General features: G+C 45.2%; 1 protein-coding gene across 6 annotated transcripts in view; it reads left to right on the forward strand.

Moving 5' to 3' along the window:
* Positions 1–9,395: 9,395 nt before the first annotated feature.
* The window catches only part of exoc6 (exocyst complex component 6), a 29,875-nt gene continuing 15,499 nt past the window's right edge, over positions 9,396–23,771 (forward strand). For 4 of the 6 annotated variants that reach the window (XM_084669825.1, XM_084669826.1, XM_084669830.1 and 1 more), the window contains exons 1-10: positions 9,396–9,530; positions 16,419–16,590; positions 18,582–18,629; positions 18,761–18,851; positions 19,425–19,470; positions 20,164–20,368; positions 20,583–20,771; positions 21,103–21,171; positions 23,389–23,472; positions 23,588–23,755. In XM_084669825.1, coding sequence (XP_084525951.1) covers positions 9,433–9,530; positions 16,419–16,590; positions 18,582–18,629; positions 18,761–18,851; positions 19,425–19,470; positions 20,164–20,368; positions 20,583–20,771; positions 21,103–21,171; positions 23,389–23,472; positions 23,588–23,755 — 1,170 coding nt within the window. In that variant the 5' untranslated portion in view covers positions 9,396–9,432. The remainder of the gene's footprint in view (positions 9,531–16,418; positions 16,591–18,581; positions 18,630–18,760; positions 18,852–19,424; positions 19,471–20,163; positions 20,369–20,582; positions 20,772–21,102; positions 21,172–23,388; positions 23,473–23,587; positions 23,756–23,771) is intronic. The other 2 variants (XM_084669827.1, XM_084669828.1) reach the window with 1 other exon arrangement.

A 23,771-nucleotide genomic window follows, 5' to 3' on the forward strand; every position in this document is an offset into this window, starting at 1 on the left:
CCGGTATGCCACTGTATAAAAAAATAAAATAATCGTTCTGGCCAACTTCATAGGTCTACTGGAAAAAATCATATGTTGAAAGCTGGTTACAGCATGATTCCATGTGGCCTATGCCCTATAACAACATTGCTCTTGTCTTTGACTCAAATAACAGCGAATCGAACTTCAAATGGGTTATCATTTAGCAGAAAAACAAACAAAAACTTCAAATGGGTTATCATTTAGCAGAAAGAGGAGAGTTTTCGGTAAGCAGGATGTTAATGATTGTGAGAACTCCAAATAATTCGGTCCTGAGAGTGTGTGATAAATATTTCAACTGTATGGTCACTCTTAGAGTTCAATGGCCTTAAACATACAAGACTATTCCCAAAACCAATAGTATGCACACAGATCCTACCGCGATTGTGTAATGGTTCACAAATTGTGCTTTGTAAAATCAACACTGGAGAGAGAGAGCACACTAGTTGGACAGTGGAGGAACTATTCTCTGGACAGCCCCAGGTTCCAAAGTGCCAGACCAGACAGCAGGGAAGAAGGTTCATATTTCTATACTCAAGGACCGACATACAACAGAGACATGGGCAGCGCAGGTATCTGGAGCCAATGGAGGAGGATTCTGGTTGGCTACTCGGGAAAACCAAGCATATGTTTTTGTACACATGGTTTCTGTATAGGCCTCATTCATTAAATAACTAAATTAAAAACCTGCATTTTTTACACACACCTTTGACACATTTGTGAGTAAAGGAAACACAAAAAAATGATATCTTGACATTCATTTAATTAAAAATGAAAAAAGAGAGAACTTAGGTGATAGGGGAGATATAGACAGAGAGAGAGACAGAGTGTGTGTGTGTGTGTGTGTGTGTGAGAGAGAGAGAGAGAGAGAGAGAGAGAGAGAGAGAGAGAGAGAGTCCTCATTTGTCAGGAGATTTTTTTCTCATTCCCTTTTACAATTGTTTTAAGATTTGGGCCAAACTATTTATTATCTCTGCTTGTTATTCTGTCAGCCTGCCTGTTTGAGCAAGTAATCGTTTTCCTGGAGCTATCTAAATTGGATGGTCAGGCAGAAAATCTTGTACTCATTTAAGTAGCAGATGAATACTTTTAAAACGTCCTATCTCCATTTGGATTTGCCCTAATTGAAAAGCAAATAGCACACTTGAGTGCACACTAAATCTGTGAGTGATATCTCCATAGTAGCCAGAGGAATCTATGGCCCTGGACAAATTTCCATTGCGTTCAACGGCACCTGATCCATTGAATTAGTGTTTTGAGAATGAATCTTTAAACAATCCCTTTCAAGAGGAAGTGGGTTCCACGACTGGCCTAATATTGACAAAATCACTAAGATGGTTACGCAGGCTTAGGCTATGAACGTTGATGTAATTGTTTAAAAGATAACTTCTAATTGACTAGATGCCTTGAGAGCATGTTTTCAGTTAGACCTACATTAAAGCTCTGCTATCATAATGCTAAAATGATATCAGTTCAAAACTGTGCATGCTCCTATCTTGAGGTTTTAAAACTCCAATCACTCGAGGCTGTGGTGACAAAGGGGGCTTTAGTTCCTAATGGTTGTTTGTTCCTTTTAGCTAGCCTTGATTAAAGTGCTGGAGTCAACCTGCATAAACATCACATCCACTGTTTGATAGAGATCCAACAGATGCTATCTCCTGCTAACAGGACAGATAGACCATGATGTGCCTTAAGAGTCCACAATTTGAGATGGAGACCATAAGTGGCTCTATTAATGTATTTTCAAAATAATGTAAGTCAGCAAGATCAAAACCAGAAGCATGTAGAAGATATCCTTCTTTGTCTTGCCATATAATAACTATTGTTTTAAACACATGGGCACACAGTAGTCGTGGTCAGATTGTTCCATTATCACATTACCAAGATGAAGTTGGAAACTGTTGAGTTCAGAGGACTCCTAGAATCACATCTCCTTCAATCTACCATCAGCCAAACACGCTCGGTTAAAAGCACTAAGGGCAAGGGTCATCTATCTCTGAGATAATAACCCTAAACCTTAAGTTAAGAAGCAGTTTTGGACCTCAGCACACCAGCCAGATGAGCCACTGTTTGCTATCTTTCCGAGCAAACGACCTCATGGCTAATTTAACATTTAGTCCCCCATGCAATGATTAAGCAGATAGTGCGGTAAAAGGGGGGTCCACTGGACAACGTCTCAGTGGTGGTCTCAGATTTATAACCAGGCTTTAGTACAGGTAATGGCACCTTCGAGTTGCACACAAACGCTCATTAATTTGACTGGTTGACTTTGTGTCACGAACGAGCCATCAGCTGAAAATTTGGAGAAGGAAAATAAAGGAGCCCAGAAAGATACAGTATCAATGCAAACAGTGTCTTCTCATTAATTTATCAACTGCCGTGGGAAAGATAATGGTGTCCATTTATCCAAGGTCAACAAGCAAGGCAGTTGCCACTGTCACATTCCACAGTCGTTCAATTATACCAACACATTAACTCATGTCCACCTACACCCCCACCTCCTCCCTTCCCCTGGCTGATAAATTGTTAATGAATGAGACCATACTTCCCTGTACTTTAATGGAGGGTTGGGCACGGTTAGACCTGTTACTGATTTCATACAAGGTCTTTCAATAGAGGGTCAGGCGGGTGATGTTCTATACTCCACAGATTAGCCAATTTAACTGAATTACACCTGTGCATCATTCAATTTTTGTAGATCAGTTCGATTTTCACTGTCAAGTCATTAACGTGACTTGCTATTTATTGCATCATCAGGAACAAGTCAGTCTATATGTGCTTGTGGGAAGTGTCTGTCTAATCACCAGCCAGTATGTCACAGATTTTCTTATGGGAACAGGAAACCAGACAAAGCTACATCGGTAACGAGTTCTAGACACAGACGCCTATGACAAAATACATTAAGACTAGATCATAAATCTTTTTTTTTTAAGTTGTATTTTTTCCTAATCTGAACAAAGCCTCTACTGTCGAGTGCCACCCCTTCAGACAGAAGAGCTGTGGAATTCTGGGTGAGGTGGATCAAAAGACGTGATTAGAATCTTATCAGCCCAGACCAGTCGTTATGGAGAAGGACACCACTAGCTGCTTATTGTGTCAGCTATACACTGGATAGACATTCTTATCAGCACACTGAGACAACACACCAAATTGACTAGTTAAAATGCTCAATTGATTGCTACTGGGCTTTTTTTATGACAGATTGTGTTGTTGTTATGGTCAAGCCATTGATTTTTACTACTTAAGTTAACAGAACCCCTTGTAAAACAAACTCAGGGGTAATGAGAGTTTCAAAGCACTCCCTTATGTGTTCGTTGAGGCTGAAAGTTGAAAGTTGGTCTAGTGAGGAGTAGTGAATCAATATAAGCCACTGTTCAACTACACTGAAAAAGACTACTATATAGAATCACCTATTGATCTATCTATTGTCTCAGTGGAAGAAACCTCTGAATACATGTTCCATATGGAACCATTGTCAGATGCATAAAGTTCTGTTTGAAACCTTAAATGATTCTTCCTGTCCTTATAAGTTTCTTAGAGAGAGAGAGAGAGAGAGAGAGAGAAAGAGAGAGAGAGAAAGAGAGAGAGAGAAAGAGAGAGAGAGGAGAGAGAGAGAGAGAGAGAGAGAGAGAGAGAGAGAGAGAGAGAGGGAGAGGGAGAGGGAGAGGGAGAGAGAGAAAAGAACTGAAGCGCTGTTTCAGTTGCCTGAAAACTAAAACTCTGACCCTGGGGTTAAACAAATAAGGACAGCACTTGTCAGGTGAGAGGAGGGCTGATAATGGGGCTGGATCTGGAGTCTCCTCTTTTGCTTGCTCTGTTTGACTGATCTCCTCTACTGGCTGCAGAAGAGCTCTCGTTTTACCAGACCACAGCAGTTTCTCAAAGCCAAGGTATGGGAGGCTTCCTAAACTCAGAGCTGGTTGGATTGTCAACAAACTGAACAATTAAAGGTATATTTTTTTAAAGCCTGCTCCACTATTGTGATTTGGAAAGCACTACAGTTTACTCCAAAAAATCAGTAAATGTCTTTGTCCAGCCGCCTAGCCATTTCTTCTCAGACACTTGGTTAGGTCCTTCTACAGTTGTCCATCTGGCGGGTGTGTACTTTAGTGGAGGAACAAGGACCAGTTGAGCATGGAGCACATATCCTGTTTTCAGGCCCTCTGCATTGTCGATTGAGGGGGTCTGACTCACCATCAGTTTTTCCTGCTTCTCTCAGCAGCAACGGGATGTACCAGCACTGTGTGTTGATGAGATGTGCATGTGTGTGTGTGTGTTCTACTTTCCTTTCTGTGTTTCTCTACTTGTGTGTGGATGTGTGAACATGTGCGCGTGTCTTTGTCTGTGAGTGTGTGTGTGTGTGTTTTTTTTGGGGGGGTGCAGGGGTCAATGTTTGAGAGAGATGAGCTTCAAGGCCTTGTGTCGGAGTGGCCCGGTAAAGTTCTCGGACAGGATGACTATCTCCTCACGACACAGCCTATTAATTTCCCCCACTCAGGAAGTTATTCTTACATGTATGTTTCCACAAATACTGTTATTGGGAGAGCTTAGGGCCCTGAACAATGGCTACTAATTTGTTTTGCTTCCCCTTTGGCCCACGGAGAACTGTGAAAACAAAGATGAAAATGTGAGGAAACACCCTTAATTGAGAGCAGAGGAATGCAGGGAGGGCGGGCGACGCAGCGCTAGATTTCTCTCAATGGGGACAGCAGGAGAGGAGGGCGAATGGTTAAAATGTTTCCCTTTTCTAGATATTATAGATAGAGTTGAGGGAAGATACCTCTGCTATTAAAGTTTTAGTGGGCCGTGAACCTTGCTGAGGAGAGGCTGTGCGTGTGTGGGTTTTGCGTATGCTCGCGTGTTTGAGTGCATGTGTGGATGCACATGTAGATTTACAGAAAGATTTAAAAATAACAGTGTCATGAGTGTGTGTGGGAACTTGAGAAGTGTTATCAACTCTATCATTGTCTGAGCTGTTGTCCTATTACTCAATTTATTATGCATCATATCTACGTCAGTGTCAGCAGAGTTCAGCCTGCAGACTGCACACTTACTAAACACTGTTAAGTGTTTAGTAAGATTGATCAATATTGTTGTCTGTGTAATGTGATAAGATGATGTGTGATGTGATATTCCTTTGCATCTTTCTGATGGTGCTGTCAAGACATTTAATATTTTAATTCGTTCCAGGTTAAGTAATTGACTGGCCAGGCTAGTGTTGGTTCCACAGAAGTAGCTTCAACTTCAGCTTCAAGCCTGGTCAGCACATTGTACATGACACTATGCTGAGTGGCTATAGAGTGTTCCGTCAGGTGACCTACATGGCTGACACAATCAGACAGCATGACCATCGGAGGTGGACAAGGGGCCCTCAAACTAATCCTAGTCTACTACTCTGCAGACATGCTGGAATCAGTCCTCTTGCCCCTCACAGACACACAGACACACAGACTTTGTCTCTCCAGCTGTTTGCATACATTATTATATTCTCAAACACACAACCTTTGAGACATATAATTATGTATTTATGAAAACACACATATGTCATGCATTTATTTATATTCCCTGGTGGGCAACGGCACTCAACAGCCTCATTGGTTCTAAAATCTTGCCTCACTCTGCCCTGGTAAAGTGTTATCTTGGGCAGCTTTCGACAGGAAGTTCTGTTTATCACTTCCTCCCAGTCTTAGTTTGTTTAGGGCTTCATCACATGATCAGATTGCATGACACACACACACACACAGACAGAGAGACAAAGAGAGGGAGACAGAGAGACAGAGAGGAATATTTGTGACTGGTGCTCATCAAATGGCAAGGCCCACAGGATTTGTTATCACTTATTGCATGTTTTGATGTATGAAAACAAGGGTTATCAGAGGGTGACAGATTCTTGCTGTGCTAGGGCTCACTGGAACACTGGTTTGTGGAGGAGTCTGTATGTGTCTGCATGTGTGTTTGTGTGTGGGAGAGTGTGTCAGTAAGATTTCAGAGAGAGACTTTTCACTTCCCCTTTCTAAATGAACGCTACAGCAGCCAGCCATGGCAGCAGGATCATTTCACAACAATGAAAGGCTATATAGGTTAATCTAACATGCACACCCACACACACGCACATACATACACACATACTCACAGACAAATGTGCAAGCACATAAGAGGAAACAAAAAGCATTGGCTTTTTGTTGTTTTTAGTTTTGTCATTAGTTTATTTTTCTACTGAGACAAAGCACAAAGCCTAAAAAGTAAACAAATTGTTTGAAAATGTTGGTTTATTGAAATGTTACCTGTTGCTGCAGAAATCTTGCATAGGGCTGGTGTTGTTTGCATAGTAATCAGTGCAACTGAGTTTCATGTAACTTGTAGTTCTCGAGTTTAAATATAATGAGCTTACTTTCCATATTATAAATCTTACTATGTTGTCCTTGACCTCCTTACATAGAGACATGGTGAACAAGAGGATATGTACACATCCATCTCAACATGTCCTGGTCCTCTTAACCACTTAGCTGGCTGTGAGGGGAGCAAAGAGCCTCTGAAAGGGTTTTGTGTGCAGAGCCATAGCCGTCTATGTCTGATGGGCAGACAACGAAAAGAACTCCTCGAGGGTCTCAACCATTCCTCTCAGACAAAACTCAACAGAGACCGACCCCTTTGTTGAACACTTAAGTCACAGCTGAGTGAGACAGAGAGAGGGAGAGAGAGATTGGTGGAACAGTGAGAATATTGATGCTTTGGGTGCCCTCTACAGGACAAAGCCAAAGTTACTACTAAGATTTTGATACAAACCCAGCACAGAAATGATTATCAGCTACTCCAAAAACATTACATTCTCATTACCAGATTCTTTGTAGTTTTCAAAGCAGAGCTATTGATTCCAGGGGTTAACCCCCTCTCCAGCTGTGCTTTAACCATACTAATCTAATCTGTGAGGATTGACAGGAAACACAATTACTCCCTAACTAAAAGTCTATGTAAACACAGAGATCTCCAGTCTTATCCTTCTGTCAAATAACAGCTCTGATTAGCACTAGGTTTCTCTCTGTCTGCTTATAACATAAGGTTTGTTTCATCTTTGACCGTTTCATTGATTTGTGCTTAGCAGCGTAGGTGGGAATGGGGAGTCAGTGTTTCCTTCTCTAGTGAGATAATGTCTCCAGAGAGACACCAGGAGAGTTATTTACCAGAAAGTATTGGGTTTTCCAGGTTATGTGAAGTTGATTCATCAATCCGGAATTGTTTTGGTCCTAATGTTGTACTTTTATCTTGGAAAACAGCAGGAAAGAAAAAAGATCAGTCTGGATGTCAATGTCACAAAGGTGGTTTGACATGTCATGGTCTGTAACACAGTGGAGCAAAGTTCAAGCCTCAATTTGAACTATTCAGTCTGGATGTACATATGTTTAGCACAGTAATTCCCCAATTGATGTCATGGACAGATACAAAAAATATACATGGTCAATCGTTTCACCAAAGGCTGTTTACACCCCTTTCACTGTGTGTGTGTGTATTGGAGGGGGGGGGGAGTGACAAAGGAAGCTGTCAGATCAAGGACAGGAAGTGCACATGGAGGAAAGAATGGCCCAGCCGTACACTGAAAAGGTCCCTAGTGGCAACCAATCATGACTCTCTCTCCACTCCTGTTGTTCGTCTATCTGGGTAGTGGGTTTCTTCTCACTGATGTGAAGCTTGGCTGACATTGGCTGTATCCGTTTGATAAATCCCCTCAGAGGGAAGCAGGGGAAGTGTCCACTGAACAGGCGGGGTGCACCATGCCATCCAACCACCCATCCATCCATCCAGCCAGCCAGCTGCAGCTGTTCTTGAGCCTGAGACTTGTTCCCTAAACTGGTGTGTGTGTGTGCGTGTGTCTGTGTGCAATCATGACCACTTCTTGTTTTTGTCTGAGCAATAAGGAAACTCATAAGAAATAGTTTTTTTAGAGCATATTATCAACTAGCCACTACACCCAGCCACTAACGGGGAGTACAGTGGGTTATTTTCATAATGGAGAACAGTACATTTAGCCGTATGTACATTTACAGTATGTTTGTTCACACTGGATCGAATAACATCAGTATATGGCCAAGAGAAATCTGATTGCAGCACAGAATTCATACTTTAGAAGAAAACTCAGTTGATGAAAGAGATGTGCATTCAGTTGATAGGGAGTTGGTAGTCTTACATTGTGCTTTTTGCACACAGCAGTGAAATATAGACTTTATCTTGACCAGCAAAAGCATATATTTGGAAGCCTAACTGGTCAAAATTCTGTGTGTACCAATGGATCAGTATTGCACAGTCCACTAGAAATCTCAGTGTTCAAATCCATTCGGAAAGTCACACTACATGGACGTACAGCACTCGATACTTGAAAGAAGTTCACATGCAATTCACATTCATAGTTATAATAATGTAGATCAGAAATGCACTGTAACATTCTTTGGCTTGTAAAATGGATGTTTGCAAGGCAATGTTTAACAAAAAAAAGCAATTATGTCAGTTTTGTTGGATGCAAAGTTCTGTGGATCATAAGGTCATCCTTTTCCTCTTAGCCAACTTTTTTCTGCTGACCTTAGTAGATCTGTTGCCTGGATTTCGGAATAACTCAGCCACAGACAAACATCTACATACAAATACACACACCAAAGACATAGCACACCTAAATCACAAACTCTAAAATAACGAAATGGCCAGCGACAAAGAGAAGCCTTTACCAAATGTTCCTGAGGAAGAAGGAAGAGAGGACAAAGTTTATGGAAATGTTTTAACTGAACTTGAGTCAGTGGACTTGCCCCTGGGAACCACTTTAAGGTATTTTCAAAATAATTAAAATAAGATTTTGACTATTTCAGTTTCAATCCAATTATAAATATACATGTTTTGAGTTTGGCATAACACATTTGGATACATTCTCCTCACCTACCCGTTTTACAAAATGCTATTCATTTGCAGACTTGCAATCCTATGGAATCTGGATATTATTTGGTTATCAGCACATTACATCAATTTTATACCTGTCCTGCTAGAGCTTACAGACATGTATCATGACACTACTGGGTTACACTACAGGACTGACTTAGTACAGTAACTGAGCGCTAAACCTGTCAATGGTCATTTATCTTTCCAAGCTTTACATAATTATCTGATACTGGACTTGGAATCCATTAAATGTTGGCCTATGTGTGGGTTTTCTTCTATTCTTCTCTCTCACATGTACAATATGACATGTACAATATGAGATAAATATACTCTGTAAGCACACGTAGCCTATATCATTTATTCAACTGTGAGGCGTGAGTTAAAAATTCCCATACACAGGGGTTGGCACTGCGGCAGGTGCCTAAACACCCCCTACCGGTGGACTGTGGACCTAGCCTCTTTCCCCGCAGTGTCACCGTGAAGAATACAACCAACATGGCGGAGAATGAAACCTTGGAGTGTATAACGGAGCACGAACGTATTTTGCAAGAAATTGAGAGCACCGACACAGCCTGTGTTGGTCCTACTCTTCGGTATGGAAATGTGTCTTTTAATTAATTCCATTTCGATATCATTTTTTAGGTGTCGAATTTTGGTACACGCCAAGACATTTTTAAAAGCTAGCAGGTTAGCGTCTAGCTAGCTAACCTAGCTTGCTCGCTAGCAAGCTTGAATATACCATTCTTTATAAGGGCCGGCAGATGCTAACCAGCCAAAAGGATAAACCTGTTGTTTTTTACTGGTCCAACATTGTGACCACAATACACCTTAGGTTGTGTGGTACTCGTACTTCTGGTCTTTAGTGACAATGGATGGCAGCTGTCAGAAATGTAAACATCATTAAGTGGGTGTGGCTGTGTAGATAGCTAGCTAATTCTGCCTGGGCCAAGGTTGTTAATATGAGCTAAGCTAGATAGCTAGCTAGTTAGAAAGCTAGCCAACGTAAAGAACCAGCGAGCGTTATCCATCTTCAACATTGGATGGTCGATAGAGGCAAGCGTAGGGTGATTAGTTTGGATTGCAGTATAATTGGAATTCTGGTTACCCAGCTGCTTAAATCTGTTAGTGTGTAAAATAAAGTAGGTTAAGTAGTTGTCGGCGCTGTTGTACGGGTCTGTACATTCTATTTGTACAAGCTAACTAGCCTAGCTTTCCACTTGGGGCACAAGCTAACGGCTATTTAGCTATCACTAGCACCGTAGCTAGATTGGACGGTGACTGGCAGATGCCTCGATCTGTGATGATGCTACAGAATGCTCCTCAACCCCACCCCATCCCTGTAGCACATGCCCATAGGCGATGATATCTTTTAGCTCAACACAGAGCAGAGGAGAGCAGTGACGGAATGCCCTGGGGATACCAATCTCAGCTACAGTGGCTGTCAAGTATGACAGGTATGCTTCCAGGCTGGGCCAGTTCCTACAACAACCTACGCCAGTAGCTCTTCAAAATATAGACTAGGTCGGACAGGGCACTTCCCAATGTGGATTAACATTTGCTGCTGTGGTTGAGAAAGGTGTCCTGAGGACAAATGCATTTAAATTGGCAATAAGTAAATCAGGAATGTATGTAGCTAGTAGTTCTACATCTAGACTGTGGTTCCACATGCTGACTGTATATATGTCTCTTTTGGCTATTTAAAGCTGTTCATCCTGTCAATCTGACATAATGGGTTATTTTCCTGTGGTCAACTGCAAGGCTAGTACAAACCATTACAATGTGTGCAAAATAGTACAATAAACTGCTCTCTAGTCACTCGACTGACATAGGTGAAAGCAGGGCAGTGGGACTCTTGCATTTAATCATCCCCTTATGTGCAAGATACATTTCTACCCCCTGGATGGGAAGAAGGAAGGAAGGAAGGATATGCTGTCAAGTGTGCTATTCAAACAGGGCCCAGACTATATAGTCCAGAGATGGGCCTTGGTTATTCTAGCTTGTTATTGTTTAGTCATTCAACACCAGTTTCCCCTTTATCTCCCCTGGCAGGCGCACAGGGCAGCAGGCGTACAGGAAGACTCAACCCTCTGCTTGGCTGCGTCTGTTGCCACTGCTTGGCCTAAACAACAGGAAAGAGGAAACTCATAGGGGAGAATGGGCGCTGCTGATTGCTGCAGTGTGTGTGAGAGAGAGAGAGATAGAGAGAGAGAGAGAGAGAGAGAGAGAGAGAGAGAGAGAAAGACAGACAGACAGACAGAGAGATAGAGAGACATAGACAACGTGATATGAGATGTCCATTAGGGTCACTGTGATGGAAGGTCCTGAATCTCCTGATGGACGTGTCTGACCTTGCACTCGACAGGGCACCAAGAGTAGCCTACTAAGCCTATGTGTTTTATTGGTGTCTGTGTGTGTGCTTACTGCATAGTATTGAGTGTCGACCCATGCCATAGGAAGCAAAGTGAATAGGAACATTGTGCTGAGCCCTTTCCTCCCTCTGGAAAATGAATTGCTTAAGGAGAGGAGAACAATACTCCTGGATCCTATAGTAGACCAAAGGTTAAGGAGTAGCTCAATGAGCCTGATGATAGTTAACTAGGTTAACTCGGGTACCGTGAACAATTTAATTCAAACATGCACACACTCGTATAGGTTGTCAGCCATGTGCTCTCTGTGTGGGCTACATTTAGTCTACTGCAGAAGCTGTCTGGACAAGCATGTTGAAATATAAAACATCTGAAATACAAGACATGTTGAAAGGCATAGTGTGACATGTTTCTGAGGTAGACCCACTGTTCAATTTGAGCTTTAATAACAGGTGTCATGGTGTTCCAGTGGCTGCAGTAAGGCCAGTAAGGAAAGCCACTGACAGAAGGAGACCCACTATGTTATCAATAACAACACTCTCAATGTGTTAGCAGGAGCATCCATTGATGCGGCGCGTTCTGGTTCCTAATCGGTGTGTCTCGTGGACAGACGGTTGTTGCTAATGGCGACCTGCTCTGTCACACTCTTTTCATGAATCACTGTCTGTGTGCGGAGGCTCCTCTCATTGCTCCCTCTTCTCTCGATCAGTGCCAAGGCTGACGACGAAGGGGAAACCAGAGAAGGGATGCTTGGGAGCAGTAGGATTTGTCCTCTGTCCAGCCCTTGTGGGGCAGGGTGTTGTGAGGTCTCATTCTGTCTGAGGTCGCTACTGTGTTTGTGACATGATGTGAGTCATCCACCGCTTTGCAAAACAAACTCGGGGCCAGCCATGTCCATCAAGACGTCAGGAACTAAAAGCTAGAGGTGGAACCCAACATTGGACTGCTAGCAGGTGCTCGGAGGCTGTGGCTCTGGCTCTCCTGCTTTCGTGTGCAGGTCAAAGGAGGCTTTCTCACATTGATCCTTCCCCTCTCTCCTTGTTTTTCTTGCCCACTCTCGCTTTGTTAAAACCAATGTTGCCTTTTACCTATGCACACACACTCCCCTCTCTGTCTTTGTCTCCCCCTTCCTCTCGCACACTTCCTCCATCCTCCCTCCCTTCCCTCACTCCCCCGTGTCCCTTAGCTTCCCCTCAGCCTACAGGAAGCACCTGGTCTCTCTCTCTCACTCTCTCACTCTCTCACTCTCTCACTTTCTCACTCTCTCTCTCTCTCTCTCTCTCTCTCTCTCTCACACTCTCTCTCTCTCACACTCTCTCTCTCTCACACTCTCTCTTTCTATCTCCTCTACCTCTCTCAATCTCTTTCTCACTCTCCCTCTCCCACCATGGCTGGGCAGGATATGTCTTTGCATCATAATCACAAGCAGCCGGTTGTGTGATGGACTGTTTTTCCCTGGTTGACACCCACCATTCTCCTGACTCCTGCATTGTTAGGAAGTCCTCTGTGGCCCAAGGCGAAGGTCTCTACTCCTTGGATATCTAATAACCTGGCTCTGGGTCACTCTTTGTATACCTCTCCACCAATAATAGATTAGGATGACCTAACAGGTACTGGAAGGCTGCATTGAAGAGTCAGATTGATGGGGACTGCCAAGACTGACCTGGTAGCTAAAGGGGTAGTTTAAACTTCCCAGCCTTTGTCTTTCCATCATGTTTGTGCATGGCAAAGCACTGACTGCTTCCCTACACCAATCACAGTGGTGAGTGGTGAGCCCGTGCTTCTCTCTAGTGTGTTTGTGTTTCCTCTGGGGTGAAAGCAAAGCACAGGACGTCTCTGCTGCAACATGGAGAAATGACACACTCATTCTAAAGAGCTTTATTAATCAATCTCTTAGCGTTAGTGTTAGATAACCTTATGACAGTGCGTCACAACCAAGTGTGTTCATATCCTTCCTGATTTCCTTCCAAAAAATACAAAATTTTACTGGAAAATTGGGTTAACCACCTCCCACATTTGTGATCTGATCCACATCTTCGGGGTAGCTAGTCAAGGTCTTGTTGTCAAGTGTTGCCCATATGTTTGTGACATAGGTCCTGTGCTCTCAAACACAGCAACCCTTTACTTTGCCTCTTAGTTCCATCTCATTTTACTGAGCCGTCATGAAGCCTAATGCATGTTGGGAAATGTAGGCAAATGTGAGGACGAGGACAATGTGAAGCAACACACAAACTTTCATCTTCGTGACACTGTGTTGTAATGTTGTCACAGCAGTTGTGGACTGCTGCGAGACCTGACCTCTGAGATGTTTACACATCTGCTCCTTGTTTTTGAATTTGAATGTCGATTGACCTACAGTGGAAAAATGATTTGCATAGCCCACTTGTGCCTTACTGTTATCATAGTTCTCTGAGTTTATAAAGCCACACATTTGGAACATTTGTTCCTCAAGTAACTGGATAACGTTTTGGTTTTCCATAACGACTCTTCACTGTTCTGGCAATACTGAAGTGTTTGGCCTCTAAATATGATTCATTCACCTTTGTGTAAATACTCTGTGGAGGTAGTTGGAAAGTGTTTTACTGTAATTAAACAATCGGGGCCATTGTCCAGGTTTATCTTCACAGATGGCCTAATCTCTAACCATGGGCAGTGGAGCTGCACAGGAGTCCTCCCAGAGACACACTGGCTGATACTAGTAAACTGCAAAGCCAACCACATTGAAAACATACTGAAGTACATTGCTGAAGTAAAACTAATATTAGGTGTTTTTTTGTTGTTGTTTGTTTTACATCTGATTTGCAGTAGGGTGAGGCATAAGTGTGTGGAGCCTCGTCTAGTAGCCTGGATCTGTCTGCACTGTGTATGACTGGGGTTAGTCTGGGTGAACATGAGCTTATGTTTCGCCAGCCTAAATCTGTGGTTGGCCTCTGTGTGACCATGGCCTACTGACGTGGTGAGTCTGATCCATGACCCAGTGGACAAACTGGAAGCAGTAATCAGGAAACTGGATCTTTTCTGATAAAATGAATTCCGTTCAACTATCGCACACTTTGGACTGGCGCAGACACCTGCTTGGCCAACTGTGCTATTCTAGGACAACCGTTTTCAGTGGGAGTGTGGGCCAGTGTTTGTTGGAGTGGATGGCCACCTGTATTTCTATTGCCCTCCATTTCCATAAACCAGTACAGCCAGTTAGCTAGAGATAGAGAAACAAACTAACTTATTTTATTGCACCATACCAGCCTACCTGTGCTGATAACTTTGATAGTTAGGATGATGTAGTAATTAAGCCTACTGCTGTTGACTCTGCAAGCTTTTATCCGTGTTTGGCCGTAGAAGGGCTTGGCGATTATTTATTTTTTATCGAAGTAATGACTTCCCTCGATATCGTAACATTCATTTTCAATAATATTGATAATGTCGTTAGAGAATAATTAGGAACAGCAGTCCATTTTATTTCTGTGATGCAGCAGGAAGTTGCGGAGAAATGGTAGTCTACGCTCCCTAAAATATACTGACTGAGCACCTCAAGTAGTGTAGCTAATGTTAACGGCGGAAAATTAGTCTTATTGCCGAAAACAGTGGCAGCAATAGCCATGGCGAGGGAGCAACTTCTAATGAAGAAGTTATTGATAAAAAGGGTTTGTCTTCTTCAGTTATTTGGAAGTGGTTTGGCTTTTTGAAATCTGACAAAGAGCAGTAATACAACAAACCTTTTTTACCACCTGAAGCAAAATGACTTGTTGGAACATGCATAAAGTGTGAGTTACTTTGCACCTAGGTATTGATAAAAAGCAAGTTTTTTAAAAGCTTAAGTTACTTGACCCCAGGTACGTGCTCCCTGGCCGCAAACATTTCTCACACACCACGCTGCCTAAACTTTATGCCAAGTGTAGGGAAAAAGTTGAGGAAGAGACTTATTTTGCTACTACTACGGATCTGTGGTTTATCGTCTTAATTATCGTTATCAAATGGAAATATAAATAGCTATCGTGATCATTTTTTACCCATATCGCCCAGCCCTATGTCCTAGGCTAAAGGTTTAATTTTTAGGTCTCAGAGTGTAGGTATGAAGTCAATTTAGATGATGTAGTAATCTAAATGTATCTATGTACAGCACAATGTTCTCTGTACTTTTATGCTGTGCCAGTTGATAGACTGTCCAACAGAGGGTGCTGTAGGACCACAAATTACCAGAGTCACCTTCCCACCTTTGTTTGATCTAACCCCTTCAAGTAGGTTGTTGTTGCTGTGGTCAACCAGCAGATGGAGACATCACTCAGAAGTACAGTATATTTACTACCAGTCATTATATTGGTATCTAAAAAGAATGTACGCGAGTTCAACCCTGAGTGGTTTCTTTTGGCTTTTGCTTGGTAGCTTTAAGACCACACAATCCTGTTGTCCAGAAGTTGTCTTTAGACCTTCAGCGAAGTTATCTTTCTGAGATCGCACACTGGTTTGAGACTGACCGGTCAAGACAGTAGCAAGGCCTCAGCCAAGTTTGATTCCCATCTTGTTTCCACGTTGGCAGGTCTGGCTTATCATGCTCGCTAGGCCTAGCTTACATCCTCCCTGCCTGTCTTGTTGTTGCCTCCACCCCAGTTTTGTTATGTCCACCAGTCATGTCCAGTCAGCTGTCTGTGTGTGGTGACGGATGGGGATGTGAATGATCTATGAGATTGTGTCTCCCTCCTGTGAGAGAGAGCGGCCCATCCATCATGGCTGGCCCGGCCATCTGGGCTCCCTGGGCCAGGGCCAGCGCCGCACACAGAGCTGGATCACAGCCTCACAGTCATCTTGCAACACACTGCAAAACAAGGAACACCTGGTCCTCCTCCCTCTCAGCCAGTTCTCTCTGTCTATCTCTGGGGTTTAACGCTTGCTTCTGGGGGCTGACTGCACTAAATAGAATGCATACATATGGGTTCATCAGCAGAATTTGAGTTTCCACGTTTGTAAGCTTGGAAATCCTAATGAGTAGTGTGTCGGTGTGCTCATTGCATAGTCTAAGACCAAGGTTTGACGTTCATTCAGTACAGTGGGCAGTGTTTTTCTAGATGCTGGGCTAAATGAATTCATCCCCCGTGCCGATTGTGTTGCATGTTTCAGATCTGTGTACGATGACCAGCCCAACGCACACAAACGGTTTATGGAGAAACTGGACGCCAGGATACGTAACCATGACCGCGAGATCGAAAAGATGTGCAACTTCCACCATCAAGGCTTCGTGGACGCCATCACGGAGCTGCTCAAAGTCCGCACAGACGCAGAGAAGCTGATGGTGAGGAGGGAGAGAGAGGGGGGGGGGGAGAGAGAGGGGGGAGAGAGAGCTGAAGGAGAGAGGGAAAGAGAGCTGAAGGAGAGAGGGAGAGAGAGAAAGAACTGAAGCAGAGGGAGAAAGACAAAGGGCTGAATGAGAGGGAGAGAGAGCTGAAGGAGAGGGAGAGAAAGGGCTGAAGGAAAGAGGGAGAGAGGGAAAGTGTTGAGGAAGAGTGAAAGGGCTGAGGGAGAGAGAGGTAGAGAGAGAGAGAGAGAGAGAGAGAGAGAGAGAGAGAGAGAGAGAGAGAGAGAGAGAGAGAGAAAGGGTTGAAGGAGAGGGAGAGAGAGCAAAAGGGTTGAGGGAGAGAGAGAGAGAGAGAAAGGGTCGAGGGAGAGAGAGGGTGAGAGAAAAAGGGTTGGGGGGAGAGTGAGCGAGAGAGAGAGCGAGATGGCTGTGGGAGAGAGAGGGTGAGAGAGAAAGGGTTGGGGGAGAGAGAGAGAGAGAGAGAGAGAGAGAGAGAGAGAGAGAGAGACAGAGAGAGAGAGACAGAGAGAGAGAGACAGAGAGAGAGAGAGAGAGAGAGAGACAGAGAGAGAGAGAGAGAGAGAGAGAGAGAGAGAGAGAGAGAGAGAGACAGAGAGAGAGACAGAGACACAGAGATAGAAAGGGCTGAAGGAGAGAGAATGAGACTGGAATAGTGAGAGAGGTGAGGATATTTGAAAAAGAGAGAGAGCATAATGGAATGTATTAGCATTTATATAGCTTCCAACAATAGATGTAGAACCTTTCATAGAGATACATATATTTTCTATTTATTTAACCTTTAGTGACAGGTTATTCTCATTGAGATGCATCTCTTTTACAAGAGAGACCTGTTCATGGCCTCGCCAGACAGCTCGTTAACATGAAGTGTAGTTGTTGAGTTTAATGTCTTTTTTTATTAATGTTTGACTAGCATCAGACATTGTCCTTTCACCATTCCAAGATGCCATGGGAGCCATTTCAAAGGTTATCACAGGTAGTTGAAAAGTTGCAAACAGGCCCATACAGTCGGTGTTGAACGCGTTCTCAGTCCCATCAGCGAGACTCCCCGGACCGGCTAATGCATGGGTCAGTCCGTTCAGCTCCTCCTGGCCCTGGGATGCCTGGAGAGAGCCGAGCGTGCAGCTGCACAGCTGAGCCTGGCAGACATGCAGGCCCAGGCCAATTCTCTTTAGCTCCCTTTCCACCTCTGAAAGTGCTGTATGGTGGCTGACCCAAGCTGGTAATTACAGCATGATTATATAAAGAACAATCAGGTTAACAAGACGAGAAGCAGTTACAGCATCAACCAGGTCACTGGGCAACTTTGTCCCATTACTAATGAGACTTTTAATAATGCCAAGAAGCCCTTCTGTATCACGTCTGTGACCTAATGAGAGTTTTGTATGTGGGAAACTGCTGCAATGGGGCTCGGAGCAGAGCAATAGTCTCCCTTCCTGCACCTGCATCCCGGGGCCTTTGGACTGTCACTGGCCTCTGTGCCGCGGAGCGAGCAGAGGTGAACTGTCTCTCCTCCAATTGAAGTGAGTCAACCACCCAGTGTTTGTATTCAGCAGAGAGGGAAAGAGGGAGAATGTTTAATTACCAGAAAACGGCCCCTGGCCCCTGGCCCCAGACAATGATTGGCGCATAGAGCTCATTGAGGTTATCAAGAAGGGACCAGTGGTCAATTGGGTCATTGATTTGGATTGTTTGACAGACCCGCGGAGACAAGGAAAGTTCAAAAATCCCCCAGTAAAATTGAGAAGTTTGTCACAGAATCTGTTAGAAAGGCCTGTCATAAGTGATTATGGCGCATAAAAGCTTCCCTGCCGACCGAGAGTTCAAGTCCCCGCTGCACAGTTAATTTGAATTGGCCTGTCTTTGTCCCTGCCCCCTCATGAAGTATGATCTGATTACAAGGGTGAGCAGTTACAACGGGGGGCGCCCGGGGAATGATTTGTCTAACAAAAGTGATCTTATTTTTGAAGGGCCAAGTTACGGACACTAACCGGAGACTGCAAGACGCCGGGAAGGAGGTGAGAGCTTTGTTGTCACGTCAGCCTGTCTTGTTGCCAGGGCGGGGAGAGGGAGGGGTTTGACGGAACCTTGCCGTGACCTCGGGGTTAATTGAGAGGGCCTTGACCTTTGTGACCTCTGCTTATGTAAGGTGACTGCCCAAACAGAGGAGGTGATTCGCTGCAGGATTCAGCAGAGGAACATGGCTACCACAGTGGAGAAGCTGCAGCTATGCATACCTGGTGAGATGTCTTGTAACCAGTAAAATGTGTATACCAGGTGAGATGTGTATACCAGGTGAGATGTGTATACCAGGTGAGATGTGTATACCAGGTGAGATGTGTATACCAGGTGAGATGTGTATACCAGGTGTGATGTGTATATCAGGTTAGGTGATGACTTGGTTAGATGTAATCGCAGCCCATGGCAGAAGCTAAAGCTGTGTATAGCAGGCGAGCACAGTACATGTCCCTGGTGAGCAGACCAAACTACACTTGTAAGATGTACAACATCTTAGACACGTATACCAGGTTAAATGCAGAGCAGCCAAAGCAGGGGTAATGCTAGGTTCACACAGGTGAGCTATAATATACAGGATACAGAACAACAGCAGTGTGTACTAGCTGTATACCAGGTTGGACTGTACCAGCTAAGATGTAGTAGGTTTACCAGGGTAGTGCCACCAGGGTAATGAATGTCTAAACCAGGTAAAGGGGTTGACCAGGTGATAATAATGTTATTTAAGCTCAATTGAGGCTTTATCACGCCACACGCTCTAAATCTCACTCCCTGTGTCTGTGTCTATGCCTTTGCAGTTCTAGAAATGTACAGCAAACTCAAGGAGCAGCTCGAGTCTAAAAGGTAGGAACTGTGTCTGTCCTTGCCTCACCGAGTTCCTTGTCCTGTGGTGCACAGCAGTGTGCTTGGCTGGATCTCCACTGTCCGCGGGCCACGGCGCTTCCGGGGATCAACCCTGCGCACTTCCCTCATACAAACAGGAGAAGGGCTTCTGTTTACATGTCGATCCGCGAAAGGGGACGTTAAGTTCACTCTGAACCGCAGAATAATGACCCTTCCTTGTCCATTAATGTCTGCTTAATCAGTCAGAAGACACCATGAAAGAGCTAGCCGTTCAAACGCAGGACAATTGACCTTGTGTGTGCCCTTCTTCACAGGAAGGCCCTGTACACAACAGGGCTGTCACGGCCCTCAGCCAAATGAAGGCAATCAGTGTAGCGCCCCTCTCCCAGCACTGTGTGTGTGTGTGTGTCTGTGTGTGTGTGTTTGCATGCATGTGTGTGTCTCCTCCGAGCACTAATGACCTGGCCGGGACATGGCCTAAGGACACTCGTTGGGATCTCCCAGAGTTCACATCGAGCACACACAGGGAGAACCAAACGAACACACACAGACACAAAGGCTTCCAGCACAGACAGAGACACGCATCCTTCCTATAGCCTTTTTTTCCCCAATGCTTTATTGTGGCATGTGTTCCGCGGTTCTAATCCGTCCGATTTCTGCGGTTCTAAGCATCCCGTGACGTTGTGTCTGTAGGTACTATGCGGCTCTGAAGACCATGGAGCAGCTGGAGAACATCTACATTCCCAGGGTGAGCCAGTACCGCTTCTGCCAGATCATGGCAGAGAACCTGCCCCGACTGAGGGAGGAGATCAAGGAGATCTCCATGTCCGACCTCAAGGACTTCCTGGAGAGTATCAGGAAACACTCAGACAAGATTGGAGAGACCGCCATGAGACAGGTAGACGCTCGGAGCCGACCAATAGGAACACCATGGGCGACTCCAACTAGATACAATACCGTTCCTGCTTTGTGTGTACCTGGCTGTATTTACAGGTTGGACAGCTGGACAGTTTGCGTGTCAGTGCGTGTGCGTGCACACATGGATATATGTATATGTCGGTGCCTGTGTGTGTTTCCTTCTGACTGACGTGTGTGGCTCGCCCTCGCTCCAGGCGCAGCAGCACAGAACGTTCAACAGTGCGGTGCAGAAGCAGGCCAGCCTGGGCGACACCAAGCCACTGTACTCCCTCAACGGACGCACCCCCACCCAGCACAACGGGCTGGCCCTGGAGGAGGGGGGCGAGGAGGAGGAGGAGGAGGGTGATGAGGAGGTGCGGGGCAGATCTGCGAGAGACCCACAGGTCCTGACAGGGTTGCCAATACTCACCTTACTCCTCTATATCTCCTCTTTTCCACACTGAAACATTGTCCTTCACTCCGTAGAAACCTAATGCTGAAGTGTACGTATGTAAATGCCCTGCCTGATAGAAGGTCAGATTTGGCAACCCTGCCATGACTTTTCCAAATATGGCTTTGATATGAAGTCTTCTTGATTTTAAAATGATTCTTCAAATGACTCTGTTATTTCCCAGTTTCTTTGAATGCAGCATGCGAAAGCCTTCAGCCAGTATTGCCCTCCCAGGGTTCTGGGAGGCCACGACAGAGTGTTGAACCTGTGCCGTTTCCCCGCAGGTGTTGACAGCCCAGGATCTGGTGGACTTCTCTCCAGTCTACAGGTGTCTCCACATCTACACTGTCCTGGTGCGTATACCCAACGCCAAGTCTACTGAGAGATCTGATCTTGACCCCCCCCCCCCCTACCAGTATTACCCTTACATCTAATATGGGTTTACTCTCTCCTCACCTGGTGATACTTTTTGCTGTACACTATTCACATGAGCAAGATGTGTTCTACAAATCTTCCTGAGTGTGACGCAATAATAGTAAACCCTGGCTGAGTGGTACATGGCTAAAGTAATGGGCGTAATAGAGCTGTAATTAATTAAGGTAATGGATCAACAGCCAAACAAACGGACTGGCCAGTTGTGGAGGGACTCGAGGGTTCCAATGCCACTTAACTTGACACCCTAATCCCCTTGAGTGTGAATAGCTCTGAGCCTATTGTTGTGAGCTCTTTGCTGCCAAACAATGGCCATAGGCCCAGCAGCTTAATGACATTCTTCAGTTTACCATAGACAGCTTAGGATCAGGCAGAAAGAAAGAAAGACAGAAAGAAAGAAAGAAAGAAAGACAGAGAGTGAGGCTGTTAGTTGTTGAGGAATTGTATGTTGTCCAGGTACAGGCCTTGGGGTCAAAACACTTCATGTGAATACTGAAGCTTCATTGAGTTTTAAAGTGTTGTCGATTTACCTCTCTCGGGTGAGGTGAATCTAGTTGAGACTCTGACCTTTTGGTGTGCCTCGTTAATTGTACTGCGCTGGGGGAAATTCATCATCGAGCACACCTGAAACGTAGCAGCGGACCTTAGCTAAAGTGGCTGTGAAAGGCCCCATCAGATCTCTCAACTGTTTTCCTTCATGCATCAAGTGATCCACCCCAACAGCAGTGAGCTGGGTAAGGCCCGGGATTTCCACAGTTTGGATTGGCACGGCAGCCCCTATTACTGCAAGAGAAGAACGATTGGGTGGGCGGAGGCCGGAGGGTTGGGGAGGGGGGCGGGGGGGGGGGACTCAAACATCGACATCTTCTCATCCAGTGTGTGAACGAATCCCGCGGTCTTCAAATGAGCGAAGCCTCGAGCGTTTAATAGGATTGACCGAGCGCTCACCTCCCGTTCGCCGTGAAACAAACCCCCCCCCCCAGAATGGGGCGCGCTGGTGCATTCATGTTGTGCACGAACTGCCGCTCATTCAGTGGGCGACGGATGAGTCAATGGAGAGCGCTCCACCCTGAATAGACGCTTTAATGAGAGGACAGGGACTTCTGACTGGGCCAGGCCGAGCTTCTGGAAGCACACACACACACTTACACACAAACACGTGCACTCTTTCGCACACGCACACGCTTCCTTCCCACAGGGTTCGAAGACGCATGCTTGTGCAGGTAGGAAAACACAGAGCACACCGCCTCTGTACTGTAGGCAGGTGGGGAGCTATCTGTACCCGTGTTAAATCACTGTGTTGAACCCATTCTGTTATAGCAGTTGCCAGTAGAAGTTAATCTTATTGGAGCGAGGGCCCCTGCTCAAATCTCCTATAAGAACAGGTGTGGTAGATATGCATCTGTTGAACTCCAAAGGAGAGGCTCGTCCCACAGATGCCCTGGAGAGATAAAGAACGTCATGATTAGAGTTATGAAAGGCTGGAGCCAGCTAGCAAACCACAACAATGCAGCCTATAAGTTGCTGATGTCTCTGTCTCTCTCTCTCTCTCTCTCCCCCCCCCCCCCCATCTCTCCCCTCTCCCTCTGGCTGTGTCTGTCATAGCTTCTCTCACCAGTTGAAGCGTTTAGATTCAGAACACATCAACGCCGAGACAGGCGGTTTAATTAGGCCAGTGTGATGGTTTTGACTGGAATAACGAGGGCTCCGGGCTTTGTTGCGTTTGGATCACACTGTTACTGTTGCCCCTCCACTGTTGTTAGTAACCTCCCAGCCTGGATGCCCAGGAGGCTTGGAAGGAGATTCTGGACGGGTCTCTGAGACACGGCGCACGTCTCCCCGTCTGAGCTGTGTCTCCGCGGGACGACCTGTAAACTGTGTGTGTCTGCCAAGCAGAAAGGCTGTGGGGGCTCCCTGCCTTTAGCAGACGCAGTCAGCTCTGTTTCCAAAGACTGGAACTACTTGAACTAGACCTTGTCAGGGGTTACAGAATGTCATGAAAGGTGGTAGCTATGTCTAAGTGTTCTCATGGAAACGTTATTCGCCGGTAATAATGATAATGATTCCGTTGAAATGAATGCACTTTGAAGTCAATTTAATCTAATCAGGTTGTCTTGGCTGCTGTTGTACGTTGACAGGGTGACAGAGAAACATTTGAAAATTACTACAGGAAGCAGAGGAAAAAACAGGCTAGGCTCGTGCTGCAGCCTCAGGCTAATATGGTGAGTATCACAAACACGCACACACCTTTTCCATCACCTGGTTTGGACTGGATGTCTCTTCATCTGAACCAGGCCAGCTGTCTCTGTGTCACTACTTTGTCCTCCTGATCCCCAGCACGAGACAGTGGAGGGTTACAGGAGGTACTTCAACCAGATCGTGGGTTTCTTCGTGGTGGAGGATCACATCTTGCATGCGACGCAGGGACTGGTCACCAGAGCCTTCACTGATGAGCTGTGGAACATGGCCCTGTCCAAGATCATCGCCGTGCTCCGCACGCACTCAGTAAGAGGGCACACAC

This window comes from Hypomesus nipponensis, chromosome 13 (genome assembly GCF_054491055.1).
Source record: "Hypomesus nipponensis isolate SF chromosome 13, ASM5449105v1, whole genome shotgun sequence".
NCBI classification, from domain to species: domain Eukaryota; kingdom Metazoa; phylum Chordata; class Actinopteri; order Osmeriformes; family Osmeridae; genus Hypomesus; species Hypomesus nipponensis.